This window comes from Aricia agestis, chromosome 3, assembly GCF_905147365.1.
Source record: "Aricia agestis chromosome 3, ilAriAges1.1, whole genome shotgun sequence".
Lineage (NCBI taxonomy): Eukaryota > Metazoa > Arthropoda > Insecta > Lepidoptera > Lycaenidae > Aricia > Aricia agestis.
The window spans coordinates 10271570-10290157 of NC_056408.1; the positions used below are offsets into that span (position 1 = coordinate 10271570).

The 18588-nt window shown below is 33.6% G+C and overlaps 1 protein-coding gene across 5 annotated transcripts in view; it reads left to right on the top strand.

The window, feature by feature from the left end:
- The window catches only part of LOC121740593 (homeobox protein abdominal-A homolog), a 57214-nt gene that overhangs the window by 29405 nt on the left and 9221 nt on the right, over positions 1-18588 (top strand). For 4 of the 5 annotated variants that reach the window (XM_042133325.1, XM_042133326.1, XM_042133327.1 and 1 more), the window contains exon 3: positions 11545-14900. In XM_042133325.1, the coding sequence (XP_041989259.1) occupies positions 11545-11939 (395 nt within the window). In that variant the 3' untranslated portion in view covers positions 11940-14900. Of the gene's footprint in view, positions 1-11544; positions 14901-18588 lie in introns of those variants that run through there. The other variant, XR_006037654.1, reaches the window with a different exon arrangement.

The following is an 18588-nucleotide window of genomic DNA, read 5'->3' on the forward strand; positions in this document are numbered from 1 at the left end:
TTTCCATTTTCTTGTAAGGCAAAAACGCTTAAGTGCTAAGCAAAACTCGTTATTATCAAACACAGCATTTTTGCTGTCAACGCTACAGCAAAACTCGAAACCGATAAATAAATCAACTCTAATTGGATAAACTCGACTTTAACAGACCTAAAATACGTCAATGTTTCAAGAGCAATGGGTTAAAAAATTGTGGGACATTCACTGAACGTTTTTTGTGAAGCTCGAAACGTGTTATCTGTGACTGATGGAGTCATTTTCAAAAATAAAACTGCCCTCTCCTCGTCGCGACGACTTACGACCGCTTCGACTTCACAATATATTATCTAAATGTGTCCTAAGCTTTACATTTGAGACCGACTCAACTGGGAGACTCGACTAATAGAAAATAACTACGCACTTAGCGCTGTAATTCGGCTTTTCAAACATCCTGTTATAATTTAAACACGTGGTGTTCTAGTGTAAATATTGACAATCAAAAATAAAAGCGCGGCAATTGTTTCCGGAATGTAGAGATAAGATTCCGAGAACGACGAATCGAATTTCGGTTGAACTTTGATATTACCGTGTAAAATGTTCTAAGAATTTTCATTTAGGGAATGCAATTTTAAATGCAGACGCAGCTCGTAGGTATCGCTTAGAATGGGCTTTAATTAAAACATCAGACAGGCAAAGTTAATTATGCTACGTGGCCGTGGGTGGGTGCGGTTGCATTTGTTTTATTTTGTTTCACGTATGTTATTTAAATCTGGACTTCAAAGAGAACTCTGAAAAGCGCACGCGATTTTAAAACTTTTTCCCTCGGAATAGGCGTTAAAATTGTCTAGCACTACACTATGTTATTGCATCTTTGGCTATACTTGTAGTTTTATAATAATTATTCAGCTTTCGCAACTTCATTACGAGCTATAATAAATTGCTTAAGATTATCGTTTTATAAAGAAATTAAATTATGAATTTTATTTTAAATATATAATTAATTTCATGTAAATAATTGCAATTAATTAAATTAATACTAAATTTTCGTTTAATATCTTGAGATATGCCGAAAAAGTGTGTTTCGATGCTCAATTTAAGCCCATGTAGTCAATATTAATGTCCCTTTTATTCATGCGTTAATTTTAATTAATGTTTTAATTAATAATTAAGTACAATAATAAAGCAACAACAATTTATTATGCAAATAACTTACATTTTTAATTTACTGAGTTATTGTTGTTGTTTAACACTTTCTTGATGCAATTAATAAGTTTTCCATTAAATCCTAATAGAAAACATATTTATTACTTACAGTAAACGCTTTGCTAACTCCTTACGTACTTTTCCTCCGACTAAAAATATGTTTTACTAGACTTTCCGCGCGGCTTCGCCCGCGTAAATTAAGAACATGATGGAAACCGTAAATTTTCCCGCAAATAATAGCCTATATATATCTAGCTCTATATCTGTGCCAAATAACATAAAATTGCTACAGTAGTTCGTAAAATAAGCCCTTTCAAATAATTAACCCCCTTTTTTACATTTTCCTCTGTTTCTTCGTTCCTATTAGTCTTAGCCTGGTATTATACAGCATATAGCCTTCCTCGATAAATGAGCTCTCTAACACTGAAATATTTTTTTTTAAATCGGACCAGTAGTTCCTGAGATTAGGGCGTTCAAACAAACAAACAAAATTCTTCCGCTTTATAATATTAGTAAGTATAGATTTAATATTATGTTTTATTTAAAATCCAAGAAAACCATAATATCTACTGAATAAAATTATCTACGCCTTGCTGCTCGATTTGATGTTTCGTACAACTAGTATATATATTATATACCTTAGAATATCTACGAAGTGGACAAATAATTAATAGCTTTGTCCACACTGTGCCTTTTTTTGTTCATCAAGGGCATGCATTATAGCGCAGTCAACATCGCACGTGAGGCATGCCCGCGACGCTATGACACTTTTCTTACCAACGCGGGTGGATTTTGACGCATTCAATTATTGAATATGCCAAATGAAAGTTGAATAAAAAGATGATGACGAAAATTGAAGATGAAATTGCATAGTGTGGACATAGCTAATCTGAGTATTTTCTACCTACGAGCATCAAAGAATGTGCAAATTTAATTCATTCCAGAGAGAATTTTATAATTTCCCGACTGCATTCTGTGTGCGTTTGCAACGATGGCAGATAAAACTCGTTCTGAAGATACCGCTGCTTAATGGCCGCAGACAGTGATCTACAACACTTTATATAAAACCTTCGAGACATTTTAAGTTTGGGTCAGAATGTGGCAATTCCGAGAAATAATTATATTTTAAATTTTATATTATAATATGTAGGCCAAGTGCGAGTCGGAGTCGCGCACGAAGGGTTCCGTACCGGTATAAACGAAAGTAGACAAAAAACTGTGTTTTTTTGTACGGGAGCTCGCCTTAAATATTTATTTTATTTTATTTTTATTATTAATTATTAAAGTACAAATATAATTAAGGATTTTGTTAAGATTTCAAGTGCTTAGCTGTTACTATTATTTCTCGGAGGAATTCTGGCCGACTGATGTGGTTTACCGAAGGTTCCGGAGGAGACTCCGGAATGAAGCGAGCGTCACGTCGCCGTTAATTCGTGATAAAGTGTAGTTATTAGGATTATAATTAATATGTATGTGAGACATTAAGGTATACATTGTATGGGCCTACGTAGCCTGATTTAAATAAATAAGTAAAATTATTGACTTCGAGCAAAAAATAGCAAAAAAATCGCGCTTGTTGTATGGGAGCCCCCCTTAAATATTTAATTAATTTTATTTTTAGTATTTGTTGTTATTGCGGCAACAGATAATATTATACACAATCTGTAAAAATTTCAGAAGTCTAACTATAGCGGTTCTTGAGTTACAGCCTGGAGACACACAGACGGACAGACGGACAGACATTGAAGTCTTAGTAATAGGGTCCCGTTTTTACCCTTTGGGTACGGAACCCTAAAAAGGGAGATTTTAATTTAGTTACATAATATAGAGTTTTTTATTCGTCTACGATGCGAATTCCAATTATATAATTAAAATTTTATATTGTGTCTTAGACTGAAAAAATATCATAACTTTGAAAGCAACATTATTGATTCAATAATAGAATTTTATATAATTATTATTCTTTAAATTTGGTACATACAGCTGTGCAATTATTTTTATGAAGCAAAAGCAAATAAATACATTAATAAACATAAAACGGATGCACCTTGCTTATTGCAACGACAGATGCATAAAATCGTATAAAATATTGTTAATTACAAGCATTCAATGACTATTTAATTATTAAATAAGAAATTAATTTCCTTCTGTTACATTATTCATTGAGATTGTAGGTAACTATGAAGTTTCGTTTATTTCGGTAGAAAAGAGACTAGAAAATAGCCAACGTTTTTTCAAAACAAAAATGTTTTGACTTTTTAAAAGCACGTCTTTTTAAGTTTTAGTTTCAGTTCCACTGCAGCCTAAAATATTTTTGTTCTGTTTTTAAATTTGTTTCAAAAAAACAATCTGAATCAAAACATTGTGGTCGGAGAAAAATATATTAAGTTACTAGATGTCCCGCGCGGCTTTGCCCGCGTAAATTAGGAATTTTACAGAAACCGTACATTTTCCCATGAAAAATAGCTGTACTCTCTTCACGTGGTTTACTCTATATATGTACATATTATGTGCCAAATATTGCCATAAAAATTGCTCCAGTAGTTCGTGATATATGAATATTTCCCCCGTTTTTCCCACATTTTCCTGAGTTTCTTCGGTCGTATTAGTCGTAGCGTGATAATAATATAGCCTATAGCCTTACTCGATAAATGAGCTATGTAACATAGAAATTAGAAATAAGTTTTTAAATCGAATCTGTAGTTCCTGAGATAAGCGCGTTCAAGCAAACATACTCTTCAGGTTTATAATTTTATAAGTATAGATTTTTTTAATTATCGCTTGACAAACTCGAGTCTTGATCTAAAAGACTATGGAAAGTACCAATAACAGGCTCATAATCATGGGACGATGCATGGTATAATATGGTAGTGATGATGATGATGATGATTAATGTAATTTACATAGTAGCATATGCTTTCCGTTCTTAAAACAACGCAGAAACTCCCAAACTTGCATCTATAAGGAATCAGGAGTTCTCTCAGCACCTTGCGAACCACGGTACACCAGGTATACGTCGGTGCAAAATCTTACTTGTTGGTAGCATATGCTTAGAATACTTTTCACGAAACCGAAGTCACCACATGTTTCCCTATAAATTTTGAGGAGTTCCCTCGATTACTTATGGATCCTTCATCAGATCACCACTTTTGTGAATATAATACCAAATTGGGATGATACCCTATATATCAAAAGCAAAATTTTGAAACAAACGGCGGAGTAATCGTTGAACATAAGAAAACAAACATAACAGCTCCCCCATTTTGAAAGTCGGTTAAAATTGTAGCCTATGTGTTATTCTGATGTATAAGCTATATTATTGTAAAGTTTCATTAAAATCCGTTCAGTAGTTTTTGCGTGAAAGAGTAACAAACATCCATACATCCACACATCCACACATCCATACATCTATACATCCAAACAAACTTTCGGCTTTATAATATTAGTAGGATAAGAAAACGAACATAACAGCTCCCCCATTTTGAAAGTCGGTTAAAATTGTATCCTATGTGTTATTCTGATGTATAAGCTATATTATTGTAAAGTTTCATTAAAATCCGTTCAGTAGTTTTTGCGTGAAAGAGTAACAAACATCCATACATCCACACATCCACACATCCATACATCTATACATCCAAACAAACTTTCGCCTTTATAATATAAGTAGGATTTCGTCGTCAATATGAACCTTCCCAAGTCGACATAGAGACTACTTCTCTCAAAGTCTTTATGCCAACAACATTTTAGTTTCCGTAGAATCTCTGAGGGTTTGTAACTCTAAGCCCACTGTTAGTAGAGTCGACTCTCACTTGTATAACTATGTTTACCAATTTTTGTCGAGTCTTTATAACGACATGCCTCGTGTAGTCTGTCCTCCACACGCATTGTCCTCAGAAAATCATATTGTCTACATTGCCTACCCTTTAATGATATTATAGATTCTGGCACATACAAAATAAAGTCTACTTTCCAGAAACATGTACAGTACAGGGCAACTATCACAATTTAAAGAAAAGCAGACTCTATTATCATATGCTAGAGTTGAGAATCAGAAAGCAAATAGTGAGCGACATCTCGACGCAAAGTTTCCTACGCGATTCCAGTCGCTCGTCTGCGCTGTACATAACTACATTATTAATGGCTGAATTCAATTAAATTTACGTTCGTAGGTAACATAATGGAAACATTGAAGGTAATTAAATCGAGTGTTATGTGTCGCTGGCGATACGAAACGACCTTTTTATCTGGAATAGAGTCATCAATTTCAATAATGCTCATATCGCGCGTATATTGTGCAATAAATAGTGGTTTGTTTGCGACGCTGTGCGAACTGAATTATTTATGTCAGATGTGAGAGAAATACTATTGTGTTTTCTATATTTACAATATTTACGTGTGGTTTTAGCCATCACTAACATAATATTATATTCTATGGGAATCAAAAATAGAGTGCAAGCCTGTACTATATATTTTCAGGCGTTATGAACTTTATTATAAGGATGCTAGACTATAAAAAATAAAGAAATAAAACAGACTCAAATATATCTTAGAACACATCTTGTGCTTAATTTTATTCTATAGAAACATTTTAATTTATATTTAATAGTAGGTGAGGGTGTTATGACTAGGTGATACGTAATACTTTTTAATTAAGTAACTTTTATTTAGTTACCTCAATTAGACTATTTATGAATATTAAATTTTCTCTTTATTTTTAGCTTCCCAAGTTTTTCCTTATTTGATTTTATTTATCTACTTTATAGTGGATATGTATTCTGTGATTCTGGGTAATTTTTACATAACGGCATACCTACTAAGTACACACACACATGGTTGCACATGGTGGTAAAACATGACGTGTTTTATAGAAGCCCTACTTCGCGTCTCTACCTATACATCTACAAAATATATTCTAATAGGATCTAATTGAAAATTGTAATTACTTTTAAATTTAAGTTCACAATTCGACGCTTTGTACTCCGTACATAAGTCACATAATATACAATGTAAAGAGATAAATGCGTCGTGTCGTTGACCGCTCACCGCACTAAATCAGGCTGTCAGTTAGTTCATTTGTGCGTCCGCTTTCTGCGAGCGAGTCCATCTAAATGTTACAAGCAACATGTTCTTTGATATTTATAGAAAGTTAAATTACGTGTAAAGTAGTATTTGTTAGCTAAAAACTAACTAGGAGTTGTAGGGAATTCAAAAATGCTTTCAATTTTTTAATTCTTTAAATCTAAGTACGGGGGACGAGCCCGAACGGATTGAATGAAAAAAAAATATTTATTAACATTATAATATTGAATGATTTTTTCAAATATATACACACAAACGTGGCAATGATTGATTTCCATCTCAGTTTTTAATCTACTGATGTGCTTGTAAATAAACCTAAAGCCTTTTAATCTCGAAACCAAAATTGTTTCGTATAACTCTGTATAGCTCTAGATCGATACTAGCTTATTGACATTCAAGGCAGATATCCGTTTTATTGGAGTCCGTAATCGAAAGTAAGCTGGCATAATGTATACAATACCCTCACACATTTAGCCAATCTTTGAAATTATTGTATTGTTATTTGTGTATAGTGGCATAAATTGCTCGATGCTGACGGCGCGTTAGGGTTGCTTCTGTAATCAATGTTTATTGTTTATTGCTTTATATCTAACGCGGGGTGTAAGACCAGCGTTATATCATATGTGGTATTAAGACAAAGAATGACGCATACAAATTGTTCATTAGTTTTGACTTTTAAACTAATTTAATTAAAAGTAGACCTGGAAAACTAAATAACATCAGAAAAACTGTTCGATGCTTTTCAATCAATTTATTGTTATAGTTCTCACATAAATTTGAAAATATTTATTAACGAGTTTCCGTAAACACTGTGCTGCGTAGGCAAATAAAATCGCAAATTAAGTACTATTTTACCAAATTAATCACGTATTAATTATCTATTTTTAAATAACTACAATAATAATTCATCTACTTCCTCGTTATAAATTACTTCCTAATTATTGTAATGAAATTATTTTATAAGTCACTAAATTAGTTTAGGAAATAATAATTCTTAGTTTGTGCGTAGTAAATTATGACTTTTTTGCTTATTATTTTAATTTTATTTGCATTTTTGACAACCCTAATTTCGAGGCAATGTCTTAAGCAGCGGGAACTGAATGTTGTGATGATTTAAAAGACGCTCATAATATATGAAAACAGTCATTTCCTATCGACTTTCACTTAGTATTTACTTTTAGATAGTATACCCGTATGTAAGTTTGTTTCCGTTTACCGTCAAAACTCAAAGTACTATTTTTACCCATGAAAATGTAAGCTTTCAAGTTTTATTTTACATCATTAATATTTCAAACAATGAACCTTTAATTGCCTTTAATTAAGAAACCCCTGATTAATAACTCGATTTCACAAAAAATGGTGTGCACCTCGACAATTCATAAAAAAAGATAATTGCACTAAATCGTGTCCAAAATATAAATAGCTTGAAATGTGTTTACATGTTTTGTTTCGATAATAAAATAAAAATGAGATGTAACGTGCAACATAAAAATTAAGTAAAACAAAACATTAAATGCAGCATAAAAATTTTATGAAGTGTTCCGAAAGTTATATTACGGATCGGATAATTTTCTAACGGTTGCGCTTTCGTTTTAATGAATTGTTTTATCTAGATATACAAGATCTATGTGCATTCGAATTAATAATTTTACGGTCTTGAACCACAAACAACACAATTGAGCATTTGAAATTTAACTTTAATCTTGATTATTCACCGAAATACACAGCTACCTGATAGTTTAAATTTACCATAAAGGTTTAATAGCTTATTTTATTGTGTTATTCAAATGCAGCTCTGTTTCTTGTTCGATCTAGTCGTCTAAAGTACAAAATTGTATTCTCAAATACTTTTAGACTTCCAAAAAGGAGGTTATATTATGTTTGTCTGTATAAATATTTTGTAAGTTTTGGCTAGTCGGTCGGATTTATAATATTTTAAATATAGGAATCGGGAAAATTTAGCGTAGTATCACAACATTCAATTTTCAGTATACGTAAATACGGTATACTCCGTTGCAAATAAATAATTAAATTTCAGACTCCTACTAAATAATTCTAATGTACATTTTTGTAGATGTCATTGATGTTAACGATGATTTCCGTTTTATGACATCATAAACCGCCGCCATTCACATGTCACGACTTACGACCAAGTCCTGTCATTGAAATTGAATTTAAAATATTAAACACTACTCTAACTATCTTTTAATGTTCTTAATCAGCAATTAACACAGTGAGAGATAAATTATTATTGATAAGAAGGTTTGAATTTAAAATAGCGTTAAGATTTCCCTTAGATACAAAAGTAAATTAATAATTATATCATTATTCATAATATAATAATATGTTATTCTTCTGAGTTTCTTATCCACAGACCACAGTCCACAGAGCTTTTGCTCAAATGAAAAATCTCACAATAACTTTTAGGGAGATTCAGTAATCTCCACATTCATTATTTACATTGATAAATTAAAACGAAAAATAAATTAAAAAGGATTAAATATATGAAAAGGATCACGATTTATTCCATTAGTCCCGTCCCGAGCCGACTGGTCCCATTAATCAGACCCTATGTGGAACGAGTTTATGTAAAGGTGAGCGGACAATGTTAAAAATAATAAATAAACGAGATGCCGTGAGATTTATTTCGGAGAAAAAAGGGAGGTAAGAGCGAGGTCCTGTCCGAGTGTTTACGGCCGGTGTCTCAACCTAATTAATGCCTTTAGCGGTTTCTTTTTTCTTAGATTAGATGTATAAATCTTGGAATATATCGTGTAGGACGGACGTAGGTGAATAACGCCCAGTTACATATACGGTTAATATAATACTCTTCAACTACTTACTCAAAACTTCAAACCTCAAAAACTTTATTTGCAACAAAGTAGGTACACAATATTAAATTAAATAGTATGAACCCGCTTTCAAATGAATTGTAAAACTCCTCTTTTTAGTTGGTTAATATAAATTATATAATTTGTGACATAAGAAAATAGTTATGTACACAATATAATACAATGTATAATTATATTTTTTTTGTAGAGTTTAGTACTACTAACCTATATTCTGTACCAGAGTATTGTAGAGTTGCAATTTACATCAAAGTGTATAAGTTGCTTGGTAGAGCTAAGAGCAGTATGTATATTATAGTGTAGCAGTATAATATACTATACTGTATTACCTACTATAACTCTACAATATAGAATATATTATTACTTTCAACACAATTTAGGGAACCTAAATTGGTTTTTGATTAAATAAATATTTTAAAGCTTAAACCTGTTCGACTGCTAAGCGACTCTATTAAAATCCATTGAACAAATAGGTTTAAAAAATCCAGATCTAGTAGAACACCCTTCTCTTTATTTTTAAACTTTTTTTATTATTATTGTAAAGTAACCATTTATTCTTATTTGCACCGACTAGTTTAATCTAAGATACAAACGCAAAATAATGAATTTTCATGAGAAAGGTATTGCCTGAGGGTATAGCTAACTCTACCAGACTTTCCAAGTACAAAGCCGAAAAGAATAATGGAACCCAGCTGACGGGAGGTGCTTAGCTCCGTTGTCATGGCAACCGAAGGGTGGCCAACCTGCTCCGCTACATTATTAAACCACCGATACAAAAAGCGCTATCTCGTCCATAAATCAAATGGATTTGAACTCTGTTGTTATAACCATAAAGTCCTGTTTTAATTGTCAACGGTCGTAATATAGGATTTTCGAGTCTGCACCTAATTGGGACACGTATCCCGTATTTTGGGATCCATCTTTAATTTTTAAAAAGTACTATCTCTTTCGCACATATTCTGTTTCACTCTAGAGCGATTGTATTTAGAGTTTTGGTATTGTTTACCGATTTCCGTGTTTTTTGTGCCTGGTTAAGTGAGCATAAACTGTAAATGTTGTAATAGTAATAAAAACTGTAGTAAAACAAATTTATTAGTCGTAAAATTTGGTAACAATCTCGCGATGATAATCATATGATTTGTTTCCTTAATAAGGTTAACTGGAATTTTAATAAACTAAATATACACATAATTATTACACATTCCTTAGTTATTAGAATTGCAATTTTCGAATAATTTTGAATTGTGTTATAATTTAAATAACTATAATAATTTCGTTGTTAACGTCTTTTTCCAACGACAATAATTTACGGTTGGTATCCTTTATGATCCATTTTTACTTCATTGGTACTGTAGTCTGTACCTATATCAAATCTTACAATGATAATAAAATAGATAATAATTTATTAATAATGAACATTATTTACGAATTGGTATTCACAGATTATTATAGCACTAGATGCTAGCTTGCACATAGTACCATACAGTAGGTACCTAAATTGAAAATTATAAAAAATAACTCATAATATATTTGGGAGGACAGCTAAATAAATCATTAAAATGTAATGACCTGTAAATAATGATATATTATAATATTATATACCTGACCATTATTGATTTCGCGAAAAAAACGTACCTACCTAGGTAAGGACTAAGGACAACGGATAAAAAACCCCTCATATATTTCTCAGGTAGGTCGACATTCCAGCCGCGGCGTACTATCACACGAAGGAACCTATTTATCTTGCCTTATTTATTATCTGACTCGAAAACCAGTCTGACTCGATCGCGCGCCATATGCAATTGTATTAAGCCACCATGCTTACAAAGTATTCCGTAGGTAGTATTTTAATATTCAGAACGAATCCTTATAACTAATGTTTTATTAATAAAAAAAGCCCTACTCAATATGGATGAATTAGAAATCTTCGTCATTTTGGGTTTTTTAAAACCTGCCAACAAAGGGTTAAAACTTTCACGGTTTCTTAGAAAACCTGTTGTACAATAAGACAATCACCTTAAAAGTATTAGAAAGTTGCGCAACCCTTATTCTGCCTGCATTGTATCGCTTCCATTGTGTTTTGACCAACTATTGAGTCATTCGTCTTCAACCCTTTCCGTTATTTTTACTAAATTCGTAACGGTTCATCTACTCGTGTTTCATTGCTCCGAACAGAAAACCGCATTCATGATCACTCGGTCTCAGTAGCCGAACATTATAAAATTAACTTTACAGCCCCAATAAAAATTTAATGATCTATTAAAATCTGGAACGGCATAAAAGTTAATTTAGGAGCCTGCCTTTGAAATGCGAATCTAAGTGCGAGGAGTGGAAGATATACGAATGCAATAAATCGATCGCGCACTACTTAAGATGCGCATTTGCATCTTTTTATTGTAATCTTAATGGGTTTTAAAGGTTATTTTCTCTTTTCCAGGTCCAAACGGATGCCCGAGGCGGCGGGGGCGGCAGACGTATACGAGATTCCAGACGTTGGAGCTGGAGAAGGAGTTCCATTTCAACCACTACCTGACGCGTCGGCGCAGGATAGAGATAGCACACGCGCTCTGTCTCACGGAGCGGCAGATCAAAATATGGTTCCAGAACCGACGCATGAAGCTAAAGAAGGAACTCCGCGCGGTGAAGGAGATAAACGAGCAGGCGCGCCGGGAGCGCGAGGAACAGGACCGGATGAAGCAGCAGCAGCAGGAGAAGCAAGCGAAGCTGGAGAGCCAGCACCACGGGCACCACGTGACCCACCACCACGACCCCATGAAGATGCCCATAGACAAGGGCGGTGATCTCCTCAAAGTGAACAAGGTGCCGACGTAAGGCGCCCGCGAAACCTGACTGACATTGTATCATATAGTGTGAATACAAGGAGTGTTGCGTCCGGGGGGACCGTGGGCTGTAGTCGTCTCGTATCCGATAGTTTTATATTTTGCGGTTCAGGAGCCTCGTTGTTGAGGCGAGTGACGTTTATTTTGAAGTTCCTCTGTGCGAACTTGCCTCGTGCGTCGTGTCGCGCGGTGGTCGGGTCGGTGAAGTGCTTTAAGCATTTATTTTGTTGCCATAACCACACTTTATTGCAATAATATTTTACTAAAAATTTACAAACGCTAAAAGTTAGCATCGATCTAAGATTTTCGAGTCCGATCGTCGGTATTGTTAGTTAAGATTTTGAATCTGTGAATCTCATAGTATTTATTGCTACCGATTATTTGTAACGCATTATGTTATATTTTTTTATTGATAGATATTATATTATGTACATTATGATGTATATTTTATTATTTGTCCACTTTTATTGGACCGGTTACGTTATCTGGGTCACATTTTTATGATTGTAAAATTTGTTGTATTGAGGTTTCGAGAGTTATTTTTATATTATTTCCATTTTGTGATCGCTTCGGTGGTTGTGTATGAAAACTGTTACTCGGTTCGCGAGTATCGTTTCAGTATCGTAGATTCATCATCATCATCTCCATCGAACAGTCGAGCGCGACGTATTTAAGTGTAACAAAATACGTATTAAAGTACAATCACTTTTAGATCGTGTAATATTGTGTTTTCTAATCATTCTTATAAATATGAAGTATTTTTGAAGAATGTCCAGTCGATCCATTCGAATATGATGTCCATGTATCCGAAATCATCTAATGTTCAAAATTATATACGTAACGATGATACATATAATACATAGTAATGCAAAATTAAATTTACATATTTAATTTTAAAGTTGGTTAGCGTAAGTGTAATATATAAATAGATAATATTATAGGACTTTGTATGGAGTATTATTAAGTAAACGTAACTACCGTCATAGGCTACTTCGATTCGTTTGCCTGTTGTTCTTATATTTACTAAACAATAAAATAAATCAAAAATAATAAAAAATATAAGCAATAATGATAAAAATGATATTCTCCTGACACAAAACTCGCTTCTAAACCACTTTGTGCCAAATATTTTAGAAAATTTTAGTATCGTATTGGAAATATAAGGGTTTATTTTCTACAACGAAAAACGCAACCTATTTATTTTTAGTTATTAGAGACAGTACTAAAAATTAGAAATTTAAATTTTAGTGTTGATAGTCACCTTTATACGTAAATTTATGTCAGGGTAGATTTAAAGGTTTTAATGGATGTGTATAAATGCTTAATTTTGATAAAAATCATCGAAAGGATATCTGTCCAAAGCTGCTCTTATGAATCCTCGTTCTTAGCAGTGTCCTAATGTTGTGGTATCAATGTCCTCTAGATATAAGCGTTTTTTTTTTTTATTACCATTGTATTATTTGCTAGACTGAACTTAGAAAAACTTGAGGTATAATTGTATGTTTATTTGGTTTTTAAAATTTTGATTCAAATGTTGCATCTTTTTATGTTAGTGATTCCATAATATTTACTTGGATAACTACAAAATATGTTTTTACAGAATGAAAAAACAACATTTTGTTCAGTATGCAACATTTTTTCACCGTTTCAAAGAACAGAGGACATGTTTTTGTAATAATTCACTAATATTATAAATACACTGCTTGTAGAAATTTTGGTGAACCAAGAGAATGGTTGTCGAAATTAAACGATATTTCTTTGTCGAATTAAAATCGAACAAATTTGTACTTAACGTTGGTATAAATATACCTAGGCTTTTAAAATATAATGCATAGATTAATATCATTAATGTGAATAAATTTAATCGTTAAATCAGGAACGAAACGCGCTTACATTATGTTTAAAATGATCAAATTGAGATTATTATTGTAGCGGTTGACTGTACTTTTATTTAATTTTCTTAAATTTTCCTGTTGCCTTGTTTTTCATATTATGTTATATTTTTGTTTAAGTGGGCCCGTGCAAAATTGTAATTCGTTTAATTCTTAGGTATAGGAGCAAGTTATCATTTCCAACAATAGGTAAAGCGCATGTGTTGTATGATTTATATCAGGTTCTCCTTATTGTTTCTCCGTCGTAAATAACAGTAGATAATTCTCGAGAAACAATGAGCAATTTGCTAAATACATTACGTACGACCTCCATCCGTAATGCTGTCTTGCCATATACTAGTGTTTCTTAGGCAGTAGATTAATACCTGACCGATTTCACGTTGTTATGGGTGCGTTTGTATAAGACAGTTGACGTAGATGCAATCAAATATCTTCGAACTTTAATGGTTCAGAGTAAGCCTCTCGTTAAAGGAAAAAAAAAATACGTCCCGCGTACATGCACCTTAACTCCTTAAACTTGCGTTTCATTTCTTCATTCAGAATTCCATATTATTTTCGATATTATAGTAACATAGTTAATTTTATTACAAATAACAAGACTTCCGTACTACTAGGTTATCTCTAATTAATGGTTCAATTTATCTTAAATGTAGCTATGTATGTACCTATATCTATATTTTTGAGAATAGCATTATCTTTAAATAAGTGTCTGTACATAGTTGTGAACGTTTACGTGGCGAATTATATTTTGTTTATATTTCTGTTTTATGTTATGTATTTATGAGATATTTCGTATGTCGTTTCGTTCGATCACAAAAGCACTTGTTTCTTTGATTATTTTAAAATTTTACATGCGAAGTTTATAGCTAGAGCAGATTCAGTTGCGTTCTTTGTTTGCAAAATCCAACTTTTGTGGTCAAAGGAAAACATACAGAATGAAGTGACTGTGTCGTGTTTTAAGCAAAATAGTTGGGTGATTGTATATGTACCCGCATTCAATATTGTAATATTAATTTGGACAATTCAAGAGAATAAAGAGTTAATAAAAGTATGGCTAATTATTTTGTAGTTTGGTTAAATGTATCTTTCATTCGAACCCTATCCTGTGTATTCATGTAATGAACATTCCTTCTACATTAGTTTTTTAAGTTAAACAATAAATATTAATCTATGAGAAAATAATTCTTGTGGAAGAATTACATTTATCTTACTAAGTTACGACAAATCGCTGGTAAAGCAGATACTAGTTATGCGTAAAATGTACTTTCTGTATAATAAGTAATAATTAAATAGACACAAAAATAACATCCAACGATCTGCACATACTCCCTTTGTGGGTGCCCGGGTGTAAAACATATTCTAATAATAATAATTTTTAATTAGTCATAGTACCTCAGTCTGCAGTAGGCGACTTGCTCTGTCGTGAGCTGCGAGTTGCGACCCACTCTCAGCAGTACCTACTGGGCAAAACAATTTAATTACTAGTTCAGTTTTTAAATAGTGCTCTTAACGCATTAGCTCTAGAATAGCATTTGCAGGTAAAAGCTTTCGTAGATGATCTCGATAAATCGAAAATTTAACTTTTAACTTTTTTTAAATTAATATTTAAAATTTAACTTTCGACGACCTCTGTGGCTCAATTAGTTGAGTGTGTGGCAGCTCAAGCCGAGGGTCCCGGGTTCGAATCCCGCCGACGGAACAAAAAGTTCTGGATGTGTATTAAAATATATAATATGTATGATACAATAAAATCTTAAATTTATGTATAGTATAAAAGTATTAAATATTATTATTATTATTACTTACACAGACCGCAGACGTTCAGCGTATAACTTCCGGGGTGTCATGTAACTTTTTCAGTGTGCCAAACAAACACAAACGGACCTTGTACCGTCGAAGAAAGTAATTCACAGACAGATGGCCCACCTACGGCATTTGGTCGGGTTATGTAAATTAAAAATTGATCGTGAATTGCTGGGTTTAACATAATGCAACCAAATTACGGAGGTCTGTCATCAGCTCATGAACTAATTTAGCTACCATCTGGGTACCTACAGCTATTCGTTATGCAAAAATAATACGCTTGGCTCATCTTGGCGGGGGCACTCCTGTGCCCCCAGATTAGTCAGGGAGCCAGAATATTAGTATTATACATTCCAATCATCGACAAATAAAGAGATTAGAGCCTTAAAGCCGCTCTTTACTTTGGACGATGAGGAATACCATGATTGAAATATTGCTTATAATCATGGGCAAGAAGAAAATGTTATCCAGCTGCTGAGAACTTAGCTCTTGAGTCTGGACCCTGAAGTCAGAGGCTGATAAATATTATTTCCAAGTTTGATGAGCACTTTGCAACTTGCAAGCTGAGTACTTAATTGTCTAGGTTCTGACAAGAAAGAGGATCCACGCTTCGGATGGGCAATGGGGATGTGACAAGTCTTGCGCCTGATCTACCAGTCGTGCCTTTTAACTGTCACGCTGGGCTGTGAGGGCTTGTGTACTACGCACACACATAGGCACTATAATTACGCTCCCGAATAGCTGGTCTATTTGCAATGAAACCGGCCACGGTCACCGAAACTGGTATGGAGAAATTATATTTTACTCCTAACACTGTAAAACTGTGGAACGAACTGTTACCAGCAGTATTTCCGGACCTATACGACTTGCAAACCTCCAAGAAGAGCGCGTATTTCCTCTTAAGAGCCCATATGACCCTAACTTGACTACATACATTAACCTAGATCTCAAAATCTGTAAGGTCTAGAAAACTGATTTTTCGACACAAGTAACTTCAGTTCATAAAGATTAAATGCTCAAGACGAAAACACGATTACTCAAAAAATGCTCGATAGTTTCTTTTTTACAAAAAACCTTGTTTTAGACACATTTTTGCTTGGATCTTCGAAATTTGCTGTCTTTTCTTTAATATTTTTAAATATTTAAAAAGGTATTGATAAAACCTAAATTTGCTCTAAACACTTTTTTCATAATCATTATAGTTCGTCTTTTATTGAAGTAAAACTAAATCGGCGATGATTCCGCGCCGTCCTTTTTCACCTGGCATATGAAAGACGGGCGTGAGTGTGAAGAGAGAAGAACGATGTTTGATTTTTAGAGTCAGGTGAGCTCTTAAAACGCCGGCAACGCACCTGCAGCTCATCTGATGTTGCGACTGTACACGGGTGGCGGTAGTAGCTTTCCATCGGGTGACCAGTATCCTCGTTTGCCCCCTTAATTAAAAAAAAAACCAACTGCGTCGTAGCGCGTACCGCGTATAGCGCTTGTTTTCGTAGCACTGCTACGAAATTTCACTAAATTAGATACGTCTTATAAATTTTAAAATAATATTTTAATGATTTTTATTTATTACGAGCTTTTGCCCGCGGCTTCGCTCGCGTTAAGAAGTATTATTATATACAAACTTTCATCCCCTATTTGAACCCCTTGGGGTTGGAATTTATTAAAATTCTTTCTTAGGGGATGCCTACGTCATAACATCTACCTGCATGCCAAATTTCAGCCCGATCCGTCCAGTGGTTTGGGCTGTGCGTTGATAGATCACTATGTCAATCAGTCAGTCACCTTTGAGTTTTATATATGTATACAGGGTGTAACAAAAATAAGTGATAATACTTTAGGGTGGGTACGTGTTCCTTGTAGAGATTTCACTGTGAAAGTAGCAGCGCTGAAAGACCAAAATTTTTTTTCACTTTTGTATGGAGAAACTCGTGACTCCTCGGGCCCTTGCCCATACAAAAGTGAAAAATTTTTTTCGTCTTTTAGCGCTGCTACTTTCACAGTGAACTCTCTACAAGGAACACGTACACACTCTAAAGTATTATCACTTATTTTTGTTACACACTGTATATAGATCTAGAGACCGATTTTTATGTTATTTGGCATAGATAAAGAGTTAAATGTACGGTTCCCGCAAATACCTTATTAAGCGGGTGGAGTAGCGCGAAACATAAATGGTGCATGTACCGTCATCGAAGAAATTGTTTCATAATAATATGCAGGTTGTGGATCTAAGTTATTTGGTTGGGTTATGCCAAGGCAATTATTATAATTTATAATATTACCAGCTTTTGCCCGCGGCTTCGCTCGCGTGAAATTCTAAAATTGCGTAAGCCTCCTTTGATTGGTTGGTAGTGTTTGGTTGGTGATGATGTTTTACTAAGACCAAAAGTAGCCTATGTTACTCTCCATCCTTTCAACTAAGTCTATGCCAAAACATAGTCAATTGGTAGCTTCGTTTGGGCGTGAAGGAAGGACAAACAAACTCGTTTCTGAATATTCTGTGTATTGAAAAAAATAGGGGCTGACATTTTTCTAACTTTGAAACCTACAAAAGGTTTGCAACATCTTTATAGATATAGTTGTATAATATGTGTCGTTATCGACACATATTATACAACTTCTATGGCGTATGACACGGCTGACGTGTCACAAGAAAATTGTACCTATGCCGCCACTACTAAAAGTTTTCAAAAATGTGCGCCGCAATGAATCGGTTCTTAATTATTATCTTCTTCTTTTGACTCCCCGTTTAAAATATTGACTATTTCAGATTTAATAAAAAAACAACAATCCATTTTAAGGGTTCCTTAGTCAACAAGGAACCCTTATAGTTTTGGTCTGTCCGTTTATCTGTCTGTCAGTCCGTCCATCTGTCTGTCCGCGGTTTTGCTCAGAGACTATTATAGGACATACAAAGCAAAGCTGTAATTCAGCATGAATGCA